The sequence below is a fragment of the Myxine glutinosa genome, chromosome 11 (genome assembly GCF_964187855.1).
Source record: "Myxine glutinosa chromosome 11, kmMyxGlut1.1, whole genome shotgun sequence".
NCBI lineage: Eukaryota > Metazoa > Chordata > Myxini > Myxiniformes > Myxinidae > Myxine > Myxine glutinosa.
The window spans coordinates 44880287-44896698 of record NC_136271.1 but is presented as its reverse complement, the minus strand read 5'-3'; the positions used below and the strand labels follow the sequence as shown (position 1 = coordinate 44896698).

Genomic DNA, 16412 nt, shown 5'->3' with positions numbered 1-16412 from the left:
ACCGGGGCAACGCCGGGTGCATTCAGCAAACATATATATATATATATATATATATATATATATATATATATATATATATATGTTTTTTTTGGTTAAGATGACTCCTCTTGAAAAGTTTTAATTGGAGCTCGAAAGTGAACCAAAACTCACCCGTTTCAGCAGATATTTTTCCTCTTCGTCATCGATGAAATCAGGCCAGTAATAAGCTGTTGGAGGAACCTAAAGAACAAAAATACACTTTATGCACATTACTCTGGGAGCGCAATCTACTCATTGATGCATTTTACTAGTCGTAAAAAATATTGATTTCTTCATTAAAGTTTCATAAAACATGCAAAATCGTTTACACTTTCCAGGCCCGAAAAATACTGCACATGGCCTGGCAGGATAGCCGACGAAAGGAGGTATGCACACTCCTTTCTGAGTTGTCGTGACCTCGCTACAAACTACCATCTTGGTGTTTAACATAAGGGCGAGGCATCAAAGTGCGTCTCCTACCTCGGATGGACGTTAAGCCGGTCATCCTGTCACATTAGTTGCTGGACGTTAAATATCCCACGGTGTCCTTTGTGAAGAGTTGGCAAGTTATCACCGGCACCATGAACAAATTACTAATTCCTGTCTAAATCAGATTCAGTGGAACGTCAATCCTGGCCAGCAGGTTCGTGAAAGGTAACCTCAAGTTGTCATCAAGCGGTGGCGACTGGGCCGGTGACAACCGCTTTTCTCTCGGCACTCAGTGCAGCACTTTTAGGTATAAATCTTCTCCGTATGGATGTCAACCGGTGGTTGTATGTCCTGCCTCGATCCTTTTTCTAAATGCTGAGCGTCAAGCAATGAAGTATGCAGCGGAAGCCCTACCTGACCAAACCAGGCAGCGGAAGCCCTACCTGACCAAACCAGGCAGCGGAAGCCCTACCTGACCAAACCAGGCAGCGGAAGCCCTACCTGACCAAACCAGGCAGCGGAAGCCCTACCTGACCAAACCAGGCAGCGGAAGCCCTACCTGACCAAACCAGGCAGCGGAAGCCCTACCTGACCAAACCAGGCAGCGGAAGCCCTACCTGACCAAACCAGGCAGCGGAAGCCCTACCTGACCAAACCAGGCAGCGGAAGCCCAACCTGACCAAACCAGGCAGCGAAAGCCCTACCTGACCAAACCAGGCAGCAGAAGCCCAACCTGACCAAACCATGCAGTGGAAGTCCACACATTCTCAGCTGGAAAGTGGATGCAACTGTTCTCGAAGTTAGTGAAGAGGGGAGGGGGGGGGGGGGGGATTATCATGACCGACAGTCCACCAGATATGGGCGAGAACAACAATGGGGAATATGATGCTGATGAAACAGAAGTGGTTGTGATAAGCTATAAAGAAGAAGCGCCATGGAAAATCGTGTTTGGTGATATTTCTGCATGACACTGTGCATCACCTGATGACATAGATCCAGGTAAGGTTGCAGTGACCACAACAATCAGCTGTGGTTTTGAAGCACTTCCCCAAAGCAGATTCACCTGCTGATCGGCTCTGACTTTGATCTGTTCCCTAAACTGAAGGAATGATGGATGATGGATGATTATGGATGATGTTGAACGATTATAGATTGTCCCTCTATACAAGGGGAAAGGTGACCCTCTGGACTGTGGTTCGTATCGAGCGAAAAAGTTATTGGAGCATGGAATGAAGGTATTGGAAAGGGTGTTGGAGAGGAGGATAAGGAAGAAAGTGAAGATTGACGAAATGCAGTTTGGATTTATGCCAGGAAGAGGTACGACAGACGCACTTTTTATTGTCAGGCAGTTGCAGGAGAAGTACATGGAGAAGAGGAAGAAGTTGTTTCTTGGGTTTTTTGATCTGGAGAAAGCATTCGATAGGGTTCCACGTGAAGTATTGACATGGGCATTGAGGAAATTAGGAGTGGAGGAATGGTTGATCAGAGTAGTGATGGCAATGTACAAAAGAGCACGCACAGCTGTAAGGACGAAGGATGGGAACAGTGGTGAGTTTGAGGTGAAGGTGGGAGTGCATCAGGGGTCGGCACTAAGTCCACTACTATTTGTAGCTGTGATGGAGGTGCTGGCTCAGACCGTAAAGGAGGGTTTACCGTGGGAGTTGTTGTGTGCAGAAGATCTGGTGTTGATTGCAGAAAGTATGGATGGACTGAAGGAGAAGATGAACAAGTGGAAGGAATGTATGGAGACAAAAGGTCTGAAGGTGAATATCGGAAAGACGAAGGTGATGGCAAGTGGTAAAGCATGTGGTGAGGTGGAAAGAACTGGGAAGTGGCCCTGTGCTGTGTGCAGGAAGGGTGTTGGAGTGAATTTCATTCAATGTACAATGTGCGCTGAGTGGGTTCATCAAAAATGTAGTGGTCTGAGAGGGTCATGAACCAGTGTAGCAGCTACATTCAAGTGTAAGGTGTGCACAGAGGGAGCTGCAGATGGAGGAAATGTTGAGTTTGATCTTGGAGACGGCATGAAGCTGGAAGGTGTGAAAACATTTTGCTACCTCGGAGACATGCTGAATGGAGAAGGTGGATCAGGCTCGGCAACGGTTGCTCGAGTGAGATGTGCATGGAAGAAGTTTCGGGAACTGAGTGGCATGCTGATGATGAGGGGAGTGTCGTTGAAGCTGAAGGGAAAGGTGTATGCTGCATGTGTGAGAAGTGTTATGATTTATGGGAGCGAGACATGGGTAATGAACGTAGAGCAGCAACGAAGGCTGGAAAGGGTGGAAATGCGAATGGTTCGGTGGATGTGCGGAGTATCGTTGAGAGAGAGGAAGACAAATGGTGAATTGCGAAAGATGATGGGAATACAGCCTGTGATTGATGCTGTGAAGAGAAACAGGTTGAGATGGTTTGGTCATGTGTTGAGGAAGGATGAAAGTGATTGGTTGAGAAGAGTGATGGAAATGAATGCAGAAGGAAGGAGAGGATGGGGAAGACCGAGAAAGACTTGGCTAAAGATGGTGGAAGAAGAAATGCGGGTAAGGGGGTTAACAAGGGGAGATGCAGAAAATAGGGCAAAATGGAGAAGATTGTCATGGGGACCGCAAGGCTAACCCCCGCTCTAGCAGGGGAAATGGCCTTAAAATGCCTGTTGTTGTTGTTGTTGTTGAATGATTATGGATGATGCTGAATGATTATGGATGATGTTGAATGATTAATGGATGATGTTGAATGATTATGGATGATGTTGAATGATTATAGATGATGTTGAATGATTCAGGATGATGTTGAATGATTATGGATGATGTTGAATGATTATGGATGATGCTGAATGATTATGGATGATGTTGAATGATTAATGGATGATGTTGAATGATTATGGATGATGTTGAATGATTATAATCATAGATGATGTTGAATGATTCAGGATGATGTTGAATGATTATGGATGATGTTGAATGATTATGGATGATGTTGAATGATTATGGATGATGTTGAATGATTAATGGATGATGTTGAATGATTATGGATGATGTTGAATGATTATGGATGATGTTGAATGATTATGGATGATGTTGAATGATTATGGATGATGTTGAATGATTAATGGATGATGTTGAATGATTAATGGATGATGTTGAATGATTATGGATGATGTTTTTTTTTTGTTTTTTTTGTATACAAGATCGAGGCTCGTGAAAGAGCGAACATTAATCACACAGAAAGACAAACAGACACATAAAACAAATAACATCGGGAGCGGTAGACAAGATGGGGAGAGAGGGGGAAGGACACAAACACAACATTTGAGAGCAGGGACCGAGAGCCATGGAGACATCGAGAGAACTGTGGGAGGGAGAGGGCTTTGGGGGGAGGCATGGGAAGGGGGGGGGGGGGGAATGGATGTTGAATGTTGAATGATTATGGATGATGTTGAATGATTATGGATAATGTTGAATGATTATGGATGATGTTGAATGATTATGGATGATGTTGAACGATTATGGATGATGTTTTATGATTATGGATGATGTTTAATGATGATGTTTGATGTTTAATGACACAATCTGTCAATTTCCCGACCCGGATCTCAGCCAATGGAGTATCTTCTCTTCTAGACTTGGTTATGATTAACTTCCCTGCTAATGTCTGCTGCTCTTCTTCTGCTCCAATCGGTTCTTCTGATCATGTGCTTGTCAAAGTGGACATCTCTCTGGCCATTCTCAGAGAGCCTCCTCAGCGTCGACGAGTCTGGCATTTCACTCAGGCCAACTGGGACGGTCTTCAAGCAGCCATCAATCGTCTGGATTGGTCTCCCATCTCCACTGCCTCTGACATCAATTCTTCCTGGGAATTCTTCCAAAGCAAACTGATCTCTCACATGCACAGATTTATCCCATCTCGCCTTCAGTTGTCTTACCCTTCCTCCCGTGCATGGTACACTGAATCTTGTGGTGAGGCAGTTGCCCTGAAACAACTTGCCGTTGCCTCTTGGAAGGCTAATCCAACTGAAGGAAATCTCAGTTCCTTCCACCAAGCTCGGAACAAGTGTGTGTCTACCCTCAGGAGTGCCAGGAAGCACTATCTCTCCTCAATCAAGAATGAACTCTCAAACCTGTCTCCTTCCTCCAAATCCTGGTGGCGTCTGGTCAAATCCGTTTCTGGTGTTTGTTCCCCCTCCATCCCCTCCCTTACCTCAAATGGCCACACAGTTGACATCGCACGTGACAAAGCCGAATGCCTCAACTCTGTGTTTGCCTCTAAATCCTTAGTCCCAAACCCATCTCTCTCTGTTCCCACCTTTCCCAGTCGAAACAAACTGCTCCTGGACTCTGTGACCTTCTCTCCTGACAAGGTGGAGGAGTTTTTGTCAAACCTCGACTCTGATTCTGCAACTGGACCAGACGGCATCAGCCCACGGGTCCTAAAATCCTGCTCTGCCACTCTATCTCACCCTCTCTCTGTTCTTTTCACCCTATCTTTTGCTCAAGGTCATCTGCCAGCATCCTGGAAATCAGCAAACATTACCGCGTTACACAAAAAAGGTGCAAAAACAGATCCTTGCAACTACAGACCAATCAGCCTGCTCCCAATTATCAGCAAAGTCATGGAATCCATCATTGCTTCGGATATGAAATCTTTCCTCTTCTCCAATGGCTTGATCTCTGATCATCAATTTGGTTTCAGACCAGGTCACTCTACTCTGGACATGCTGCTTCTGCTGTCTCAACAATGGATGGAGGTCCTCAATGCCAAACAGGAAATCAGAGCTGTCTCCCTTGACATATCACGTGCCTTCGATACGGTCTGGCACCCAGCTCTGCTCACCAAACTCTCCTCCTATGGTATCCATGGAAATCTCCATGCATGGCTTGCGGACTTCCTCTCTGGTCGTAGTCAACGTGTGGCCCTGAATGGATTTCTCTCATCTCCCCTTCCCGTTCAGGCTGGAGTTCCCCAAGGCAGTGTGCTGGGCCCTGTGCTTTTTCTGGTCTTTATCAATGATCTCTCCGACTCTCTGGAAAATCCTCTGTATCTCTTTGCTGATGACTCCACTCTCTGCCGCTACATTCCTCTTCCCTCAGATCGGCAGTCTGCAGCCTCCTCACTCTCTGAAGACCTGGACAAAATCACAGACTGGTCAAACATGTGGAACATGTCTTTCAATCCTGACAAATCTCACACTCTTACTATGTCTCTCCGAAAAGATCGACTGGACAACCCTCCCATCTACTTTCTCAACAATCCTCTCCAAGAAGTTCTGTCGCTCAAGCTTTTGGGTCTCACCATCTGCCATGATCTTTCTTGGGAAAACCACATTTCCAAGCTGGCCTCGAAAGCCAGTCGCCAACTGGGCATCCTCCGTCGTGCGAAGTCCTTCCTAGGCACACCTGAGCTCCTCACCACATACAAGGCTTTCATCCGCAGCTCAATGGAATACTGTTCTCCCCTATGGGCTGGTGCTCCTGCCTCACACCTGGCTCGGCTTCACGCTGTTGAATCCAAAGCTTTCAGAATCATTGGAATCTCCCGCGATGAAGCTATCTCTGAGGGCCTTTCACTCACTCACCGCAGGCAGGTAGGTGGTCTTTCTGTCTTCTACCGACTCCTCTCCGGCCTTGCTCCCCCAGCTCTCTCTGTGCTCTGTCCCCCAAATATTCCTACAGGTCGCACAAGATCTGCCAGCCACCCTCTGATGGTTAAACTGCCGAAATCTCGGCTCTCTGCTCACCTTCACTCCTTCATTCCTCTTTTCTCCCGCCTCTGGAACAAACTCCCACACTCACTTCAATCACACTCCTCCCTCCAGGTCTTCAAAACAGCTGTTCACCACCATCTCTTATCTTCCCCCATCCAAAAGCTTGATCTTTTCTACCCCCACTAATTCACCCCAGATCCACCTTGTTTGAAATTCCAACTTCTTTCCTGGAAGTCTTGGCAGTGTCCATATGTTTTATACCTCTCCCACCCCCCACCCCCTTCCCATGCCTTCCCCCCAAAGCCCTCTCCCTCCCACAGTTCTCTCGATGTCTCCATGTCTCTCGGTCCCTGCTCTCAAATGTTGTGTTTGTGTCCTTCCCCCTCTCTCCCCATCTTGTCTACCGCTCCCGATGTTATTTGTTTTGTGTGTCTGTTTGTCTTTCTGTGTGATTAATGTTCGCTCTTTCACGAGCCTCGATCTTGTATACAAAAAAAAAAGAAAAAAAAAAAAGGATGATGGATGATTATGGATGATGCCAAATGATTATGGATGATGTTGAATGATTTATGGATGATGTTGAATGATTATGGATAATGTTGAATGATTATGGATGATGTTGAATAATGGATGGATGGATGGATGATGAATGATAAAGGATGATGTTGAATGATTTATGGATAATGTTGAATGATTATGGATAATGTTGAATGATTATGGATGATGTTGAATAATGGATGGATGGATGGATGATGAATGATAAAGGATGATGTTGAATGATTATGGATGATGTTTAATGATTATGGATGATGTTGAATGATTATGGATAATGTTGAATAATGGATGGATAGATGGATGATGGATGGATGGATGATGGATGGATGGATGATGGATGATTATGGATGATGTTCAATGATTTATGGATGATGTTGAATGATTATGGATAATGTTGAATAATGGATGGATAGATGGATGATGGATGGATGGATGATGGATGGATGGATGATGAATGATTAAGGATGATGTTGAATGATTTATGGATGATGGATGAATGATAGATGGATGGATGATGGATGAATGATTAATTATGATGTTGAATGATGGATGATTTATGGATGATGGATGATGGACACAGCAGTCAAAGGGCTTATGAACACTAATGAATCTTATTCAAACCATAAGCATCTTCATAATTTGTTATCCTGAAACGAACGTTTTTCACTATACTTTGAAAAACTCTTTGTAATGAATCCTTGAGTGTAATGACTTCTATAAGATGGACACATACAAAGTATATCAAAGCTGCGGCAGTGCTGGACCAAACGCATTGAACTCATGGGGGACCATGTCAAAAACAGACAATTGAAAGGAAATTACATTTTCTATGTCAGGTTTCTGAAAACGAGAAACGTAACGCCCCTCGTACATGGGCGCTGCATCATGGAGTACGCAGTCCGCAAGAGCCCGAAAGTCGGACGGACATGCTAACAGCAATTTGAATATGTTTAGCGAGAGTTCCTTTTATGTCCGATATCGTGTGTTGTGCACAAATGGATAAACCTCGAGGGGGAGACCACAAAAGACGGGAAGTTTTTTCAAAACATTCATCGTTGAGGGATGTCCGCACTATGCTTACGAGTGCAACGCGATCCAAAGAATAAGTTAGAATTGCTTACGTTATCAAGCCGACATTGCTCCAGTTTCGCAACGTTTGCCATGACTACAGTGAGCCAGTGTCCAACCACGAAATAAATAATACATATCCTGAAGACCGTGTTCTTCTCGATCGCTTAATTTTCTTTTTGTTGAGAATTTATTTGCATGTTAACTACAAAGCTTGGTGCAATTTATTTTTTAAGATTAGATAATCACGGCCTTGTTAAAGTTTGCAACAATAAAATAAACCCGCTTCGCTAACTATACACCGCAAGCACAGCCATCAGAGTACCGCCAGCTACACCGTATCGAGGTAAAGCCAAACTCAAGAGTCGTAAATGGTAAATAGATTTTAAAACGGTCTTACCACCGACATTCGTAAACCCCAATCATTTCCAACTCACGACCATCTCGTAATGTCGAAATCGGCTAAGTTTGGTGCCATCTATTTATTACGTACGTAATTTTAAAGGCGAGACAAGCGCCTGGGCCTCTCCTCGTCTTCTTTCAACCATTCGCGAAGAACCAAGGCCCAAGATTAGGTTCATCTGCGATCTAAATTTTCCAGCCTCTCGTCGTCCTCCTCAGCAGGGGCAGTGGAGCTGCCACACATGGACGGACATACAGAACGAATACAAAACAACACCAGACTATGAGACGAGACAAACAGCACTGAGCTTGGTGGAGGTTCCGTCACTTCCTGGGGCACTCTGGGTGCTTATGATGTCACAATAATGGTGCCACCTTTCTCACCACACTCAGCGGGGCATTTTCTAAGGGGGTTTTTTTCCCGCCTCCCCATGGATGCCAACTTCCATGCTCTTAGCCCTTTAGATGCTGAGCGTCAAGCAAGTAAGCAGCACGTATCATTTTAAAAGTCTTTGGTACGACTCGGCTGAAACCGCCGGCCTCCAAGATTTGGAATGGCCGCTTTATCTATTATATTATACACCACTGAATCTGGTTTACAAGTTCATTCTTGAACTTTTAGCGAGTTCATTTTTTTTACACCACCGAATTTATTCTTGAACTCTGTTTTCACTCAATTCCTCTACTGACCTCTTCCATCATTTAAAAAAAATATGGGCAATGCCCCTAGGCTCACCTGGTAGAACCAGGGAACTACTGGTAGGTATGGATGACCCACAAAATATGTAAAGGAGAAGAAAGTAAATACCTCTTTTGGGGGTAAACCTGTTTTTTTTTTTTGATGCCATGAACAAACTTTAGTACATCATGGGTGATGGAGGTTGTGGTCAAGTTTCATCGAAATCATGTGTGTAATTTCGGAGAAGCGAGCAACTACCTAAATATCTATTTTGGGGGTGAGGGTGGGTCAAATCCTCCTCATAGACCCCTTTACCTTTAATGAGCGCAGATTTTGATGCGGTCAAGTGTATTGTTAGTCCTTCGGTGGGCATCAGATATGAAGCTTGTGGCCAAGTTTAATCAAAATCACGTGTTTGGTTCAAGCGATAATGACTGAAGTGTTTACAGATGTCCTGAATCACAAGCATGTGGGTTGGACCATCTCTCTGGCTATCTCTTGAGCCTTTGACACTATCTGGCACCCAGCGTCGATTTCCAAGTCGTCTTGCTTTCGGCGTTCAGTGCTCAAGTGATTGTCTGATTGCTTCTGGAGCAGGTGGCTCTTCGTCGCATTCTTTCCCACCCGGTGGGATTCCACACGGCACTTTGGGCCTATGTTATTTTTTTTTATCGATATCAATGATCTCTCAGCATTATATTGACTACTCCACCCTGCAGAATGGTACATCACTCATGTGAAAGGCTAGCCGCTGCAGGATCCCAATGATTAATCAGACCTAGACAATATTTGCTGCTGGTCAGTTAGTTGTAACATGACATTAAACACCAGCAAGTCACATGCTCTCTCACACACTCCATATTGAACAGCAATTTATCCAATACACTTCTCTGGACAGTCACTGAGAGAGGTGCCATCCATGGAACTACTTAGCCTACCATCCACGGAACTACTTGGAGAGGTTCCATCCACACAGCAGGCCTACCTGCTGTAACCTTTTACGGGAGGATTTATTATCTCCAAACTGGCCGAAAAAGGCCAGTCATCATCTGGATATTCTCCATAGAGCCGCAACATTCCTAGTCATATTTCCTTGTGTATGTCCATCTCATACCCTTTTATCATTTAGTTCCTCCATTTTCTAAGTCCCTTGTATAGAAAAACTATCGGCAATCATAACAAACTACTTTTTCTGCTGACTGATTTACGTCTTTATTTTGTTCAATTATCCAATGAAAACAAATTAAATTAATTTAAAAAAAATGATTGACCACGAGTCAATAAAAGAACAGTAGAAGCATCCGAACAAACTGGCTTCCAAGGTTGGCTGATATCTCGGCAGAGTCAGGCCCATTCTCATTTTAGTCGCTCACAGCTTATTCTCGTGTACAAGACCTTAATTTGAAGCATCATCGAGTACGGGTCTCATTCTGGGCTGACAGCAGCTGCTGCTCATGCTACTCCCATAAAAACAAACAAACCCAACGCTCGCTCTCCATATTATCAGAATATTTAGGCAAGAGACCGAGTCCCACGGTCTGCTTCCGCTCCCCAGGTCACATGCATTCTCCCAGTCCCACACCTGTTTACCCTCCCCAATTTAAAGCTGAGCGCTAATTTCATTCATTAATCCGTCAATTCTCTCATCTGAGGACTTGCCATCTCGTGTCCCTCCCTCCAGTCATTCAGAAGTACTGCCCATAGTCGCCTCATACTTTCCCCCATACCTGCCTACCCCTGTTCTATACTCTGGCAGACGCTAACCCGAACACCCCACCTCTTTACTTTCCGCCACTTCTGTCGAATGTTTTGGCTTTCCGTTCCCCGTTGGTCATCTGTCACCCTATAGCTATAAAAACAAGCATTCTGAGTATTGCGCTGCAATACATGTCCCCTACCAAAGTTCAAAGTGCCATAACTTTGTCAAAAATGATCGAATATGCAAATTTATGCACAGTTGATGCTGGTTTTCAAACTTGATCTGAGGTATGCTGAGACACGTGTGTCACGCCTCGCCTCGTTGATAAGCCCGCAAGGTCGCTCCGTGGAGCGGCCTGCACGTATTGCACTGTGTGAATTATATAAATTATTACCAACTCACGGTCTGAGGTACTAGCGATTCAAGAGATATCCATTTTTTTATGGCACATTGGAGAAGCCAACGCGAGGTTTCTTCTTCCTCAGCTTGTCACAACTCTGTCAAATGCGATCGAGTTTAAAAAGTCAGAATTTGACCAAATCTGTTTTATTCGTTTGTTAATATACCTCAGCTATTGACAAATCTAAAAATTAGAATTTTATTTGAGGTTAAAATGACCGCGACAGGTCGTGTCCAACGATGCTTTCAGTCTGTACATGTGATAAATAATTAAATCCACACACTTGGCGCCTCTTCTTCTTCACACAATAACAACTTCTAGCTTCCAGACCGTACATCCAATCATCTTGAAATTTTGCACACTTGTTACTCTTCATGACTTCTACTATAGTATGAAGTTTCACGTCGATCAATAAAGCGATTCAAGAGACATCCATTTTAAAAATATTTTCGTTTAATTAACGATATCTGCCAAACCACGTGAGCTATCGCAAATTCCAAAAGGACATTTTAGTAGACTGACATGCGGAACAGATCTGTGAAGTTTCCCCTCGGTTGGATCAAAAATGAGGGAGGGGCTCGGTTTTAAAAGTTCATGCTTAAAAACGTCATAACTCTGAAACCATGTGACGCATGACGTCATGCTCGCTGACTTTTTTGTTCGTCATGGGTATGCGATTCTGCCTGCAAAGTTTGGCCTCGATCTGTTCAGCCGTTGCAGAGAAAAAGGGGTTTTCGTGTTTTCACGAAAAACAATATGGCGCCCGAACCACGTGACCTGTGACGTCATAATTACAATTAAAATATTATACAGACCGAGTCCCTCCTATGGTGAAAATTTGATCTCAATCGTGTCTATTATTGCAGAGAAAATCTTTTTTAAAGGAAATTAAAACTTAAAATGGCACTGAGTTAAGGATCATCAGAATTATCAGAATTCCCAAAGTTCAAAGTGCCATAACTTTGTCAAAAATGATCGAAACGTCGTGAAATTCGAACTTGATCTGTAACTTATCATGAGGAAACGATGTGCCAAGTTTGAAATCATTAGCATTAAGCGTTTAGAAAAAAAGTCCGGAAAACTGTTCTTTGCGTGACGGACTGACAGACTGACGGACTGAGGGACGGCATGCAAACCTATAGTCCCCTCCGGTGTACACCGGTAGGGGACTAATAAAAGGCAGTGTGTGTGTGTGTGTGTGTGTGTGTGTCCCCATCTCCTCCATAACTCCAAAACCATGAAACCTAGCAGCCCCAAACTTTGCATGCACACTTTTCGACCTCCAAGGGAGGGTGTGAATGAAAACTGAGTGTATTTTTGAAGATCATTTATGCTAACAGGCTTATCTTTGTTCAGCCTGCATTCAGGTCACTCAGCTTGGGGTCTTATTCCGCAATTTTGTCCGCTCAACTCATGTGTGCCTTGCTTCAGTACAGGTCAATTTCTGTACAATAAAGCTTCATATCTACAAATGGTAATATGGCTGATCTTCATACCTACAAATCTCTGTATTCCTGTATACATCACAGTACTTATAAATGCCAGTGTTCGTGCCTTTATTTAATTTCCGCAAAGATCAAACCGAATTTCAAATTTTTAACTGCAGAATTTACCGCAGCAGCAGTTCCGACATTTAAAAAAAAGTGTTCATTTTGTCTAATTAGTACATTGTGGGACAGTCCTGGCATCTCAACAGTATTGTTAGAGTGCTTCCTTGAGTGCTTAAGTTGCTGGGCGAGTGCTCTTCAGGCTTCTTTTGCAAGTCATGGCGACACAGTAGACAGTGTTCCCTTTTTGTTTTTACGTACACAGTTTGTTATTCACGAAATCACATTGATTCACGTTTCCTGCATGGTTCATCCATGTTAGACATGATTGTAATAATGGATGCACCTGACGCTGTTACACTTGCGCTAAAATAAGTTTGGGGGAAATATGAAGTTTTTGAGGGATTATACACTTTGTTGATAACGTAGAATTTTGGAGAATCATTACATTTTGAGGCCTCGCTGGTGAAAGTATTCATCTCGATGATAGCACGTGCTGGTCTGTTTTGACAAACTAGATGACATACCCGTTGTACTCCCGGGGAATTCCGAGTATGTGGGAGGGAGGGTGGGGTATGAGGGAGTGGGGGGGGGAGCTGTGGGGGATTGGGTGGGATCAGGGGGGAATCTGGAGAAGGTTGGTGAGGGGCCAAGGGGGTAGAAAGTGGAGTGGGGGAGATACCTGATCGCCCAGGTGAACCCGAGTTTGGGGTGAGGTTTGGAAGGGGTGGAATTGTGAGGGTGTTGGGGTGGTGGAACGTCAAAGTGCAAAACCATTCTGAAGGAAAGGTCACACGATGCCAATTGAGAGCCCTGTGGATCAGATGGTGTGGCGAAACACACACACACACACACACACACACACACACACACACACACACACACACACACACACACACACACACCTCTACCTGTGTAATATGACTTGTCACAGCATCTATAGCATCAGTCAGCCAACCCTCACATATAGAGAATATAGTGCAGCGTGCAGCGTGCAGAGTGCAGGAGGGAAATTCTGCCATTATTGCTTACATGATAAATAGATGGTATCGTGTTTTAACCACCTTCCCTTCTGCCCTCCCCACCCCTATTCCCTGCCCCTCCAAAAAATAATCCCATGGCTGGGGTGGCCAAACAACATAGTAATAACACAAAAACAGGAGGCCCAACACACGTTCTCTCTCTCTCTCTCTCTCTCTCTCTCTCTCTCATATCGATTTCATTACTCCAATAATTTTTCTCTCCTCCCTCAATCAAACTCTTTGGCCTTTATAAAAATATCAATCAACTTTAGATTTTACATTTTCTTCGACAGTAAGCCAATATGCAAAGGGCATCACATATCCGACAGGTTTTCTGTTACAATAGAATAACACTTTTATTGAGGCATTCTGAAGGAAGGGATAAACAATTAAGTAAATAATTGTCGTTTCTGTATCATACATGTCCATGTAAAAATACTGGTTTTACGCATTGTACAAAAAGAACGCGTTGCTCTGTATCACATGCACAAACATATACAAGCACATTCGTGGATATAATTGGAAGGAACAATGTTTTAGCCAAAAATTAAATGAAATAAAATATCCTGCAAGCAATGTGAGAGTGAGAGGACGTGAAAACAAATGTGTTTACAGTATGGGCTTAGGAGAGAGTGGATGGGCTGAGATGAAGTGGCAGATTGGTTGTGCGGAATACACGAAAGTCTGTGTACTTAAATATAGTAAAACTACATAAACTGTATAGATACAGTATATATATATATATATACGTATATATATATATATATATATATACAATGCCTTCAGAAGGTTTTCACATTTTGTTGTGTTACAGCCTGAATTTAAAATGGATTAAGTTGAAATTTTTGTCACCGATCTACACCCCATAATGTCAAAGTACAATTTGTTTTTTTTCAATAATATTTTACAAAATAATTAAAAGTTAAATACAGAAATATCTAATTCACATAAGTATTCAACCCCATGACTCAATACTTCATCGAAGCACCTTTGGCAGCGATTACAGCTTCGAGTCTTCTTGATTATGTCTGTATCAGCTTTGCACATCTGGATTTGGCGAGTTTCTCAGATTCTTCCTTGCAGATTTGCTCAAGCTCTGTCAAGCTCCACGGAGAGCGTCGGTGAACAGAAATCTTCAAGTCTTTCCACAGATTCTCAATGGGAATCAAGTCTGGGCTTTGGCTGGGCCTCTCAAGGACTTTCACCATTTCACCTTGTTCTGAAGCCATTCCAGTGTTTCTTTGGCTGTATGCTTGGGGCCATTGTCCTGTTGGAATGTAAATCTTCACCACGGTCTAAGGTCTCTTGCACTCTGAAGCAGGTTCTCCTCAAGGATTTGCCTGTAGTTGGCTCCATTCGTTGTTCCCTCTATCCTTACAAGTCTCCCAGTCATTGCCACTGATAGGCATCCCCACAGCATGATGCTGCCACCACCATGCTTCACAGTAGGGATGATGTTAGATAGGTGATGAGCTGTCCTCAGTTTCTGGCAGACAGTGCTTTACATTCAAGCCAAAGAGTTCAATTTTCATCTCATCAGACCACAGAATCCTCATGCTCTGAGTCTTTCACGTGTCTTTTTGCAAACTCCAAGCGTGCTGTCACGTGTCATTTTGCAAACTCCAAGCATGCTGTCTGTCATGTGTCTTTTTCTTAGGAGTGGCTTCCGTCTGGCCACTCTCCCATAAAGCCTTGATGAGTGAAGTGCTGCAGAGACTGTTGGCCTTCCATCAGGTTCTCCCATCTCAGCCAAGGAACTCTGTAGTTCTGTCAGAGTGGTCATTGGGTTCTTGGTCACCTCCCTGACAAAGTCCTTCTTGCCCGGTTGCTCAGTTTGGTCGGACAGCCAGTTCTAGGAAGGGTGTGGGTAGTTCCATATTCTTTCCATTTCCTAATGATGGAGCTCACTGTGCTCTTGGGAACTTTCAACACTCTGGAAGTTGTTTTATACCCTTCCCCAGATCTATACCTCCTTACAATCCTATCTCAGAGTTCTACGGACAGTTCCTTGAACTTCATGGTTGAGTTTCTGCTCTGACGTGCACTGTCAACTGTGGGACCTTATATGGAAAGGTGTGTTTCTTTCTAAATAATGTCCAATCAATTGAATTGGCCACAGGTGGACTCCAATCAAGTTGTAGAGACATCTCAAGGATGATCAAAGGAAATTGGAGGCACCTGAGCTCAATTTGGAGTGCCATAGCAAAGGGGTTGAATGTTTATTGACAAGACATTTCAGCTTTTCATTTTTAATTGATTTGTAAAAAATTCGAAAATAAATTCCCCTTTTACATTATGGGGTATTATGTGTAGATCAGTGACAAAATGTCAATTTAAGCCATTTTAAATTCAGGCTGTAACAATAAAATGTGAAAAAAGTCCAAGGGGTGTGAATACTTTATGAAGGCACTGTATATGTGACGTGACAATCCAGCTCTGGTTCAGAAAGTCTATCAAACAGATAATCAAATAAATATGACCTACATGTGGATGGAGGAATGTCAAAGGAAGAGCAGAAAGAAGAGGGGTGGGATAGGGGGAGGGATGGGTGGAGGGGGTGAGGGGAGTCAAATCTGAACCAAGACAAAAGCATTGTGAAACCATATTTTTAAATGAGAACGAAAAATAAATGAAAACGAGATGGCAAACCTCAAACAGATATTTTTACCTCCCACACCAAAGGTGGAAGGAGGTTATGTTTTCACCGCACTGTCAACAGGATATCTCAAAATGTTGTGGACGGATTCAGACGAAATTTGGCGGATTGGTTGAGCATGTGACGAGGACTAATTATTTAGATTTTGGTGAAGATCCGCATCCGGCTACTAAATTGTTTCAAGTGATTCTTCACCATTGAGAGATAGGGCTAAAATCGACATCTAGTATGTCTCAAAA

The 16412-nt window shown here is 43.6% G+C and overlaps 1 protein-coding gene across 2 annotated transcripts in view; it reads right to left on the bottom strand.

Moving 5' to 3' along the window:
- Window positions 1-8367, bottom strand: part of ALKBH6 (alkB homolog 6, nucleotide demethylase) — a 61305-nt gene extending 52938 nt beyond the window's left edge. Inside the window, exons 1-2 of one of the 2 annotated variants that reach the window (XM_068130579.2) lie at window positions 8262-8367; window positions 151-219 (exon numbers count right to left, since the gene is read on the bottom strand). Coding sequence is in view for 1 of the 2 variants with exons in the window: in XM_068130580.2 (XP_067986681.2) it covers window positions 151-219; window positions 7822-7863 (111 nt within the window). In the remaining variant the exon portion in view is untranslated. Of the gene's footprint in view, window positions 1-150; window positions 220-7821; window positions 7953-8261 lie in introns of those variants that run through there. The other variant, XM_068130580.2, reaches the window with a different exon arrangement.
- Between the last annotated feature and the right edge of the window lie 8045 nt (window positions 8368-16412).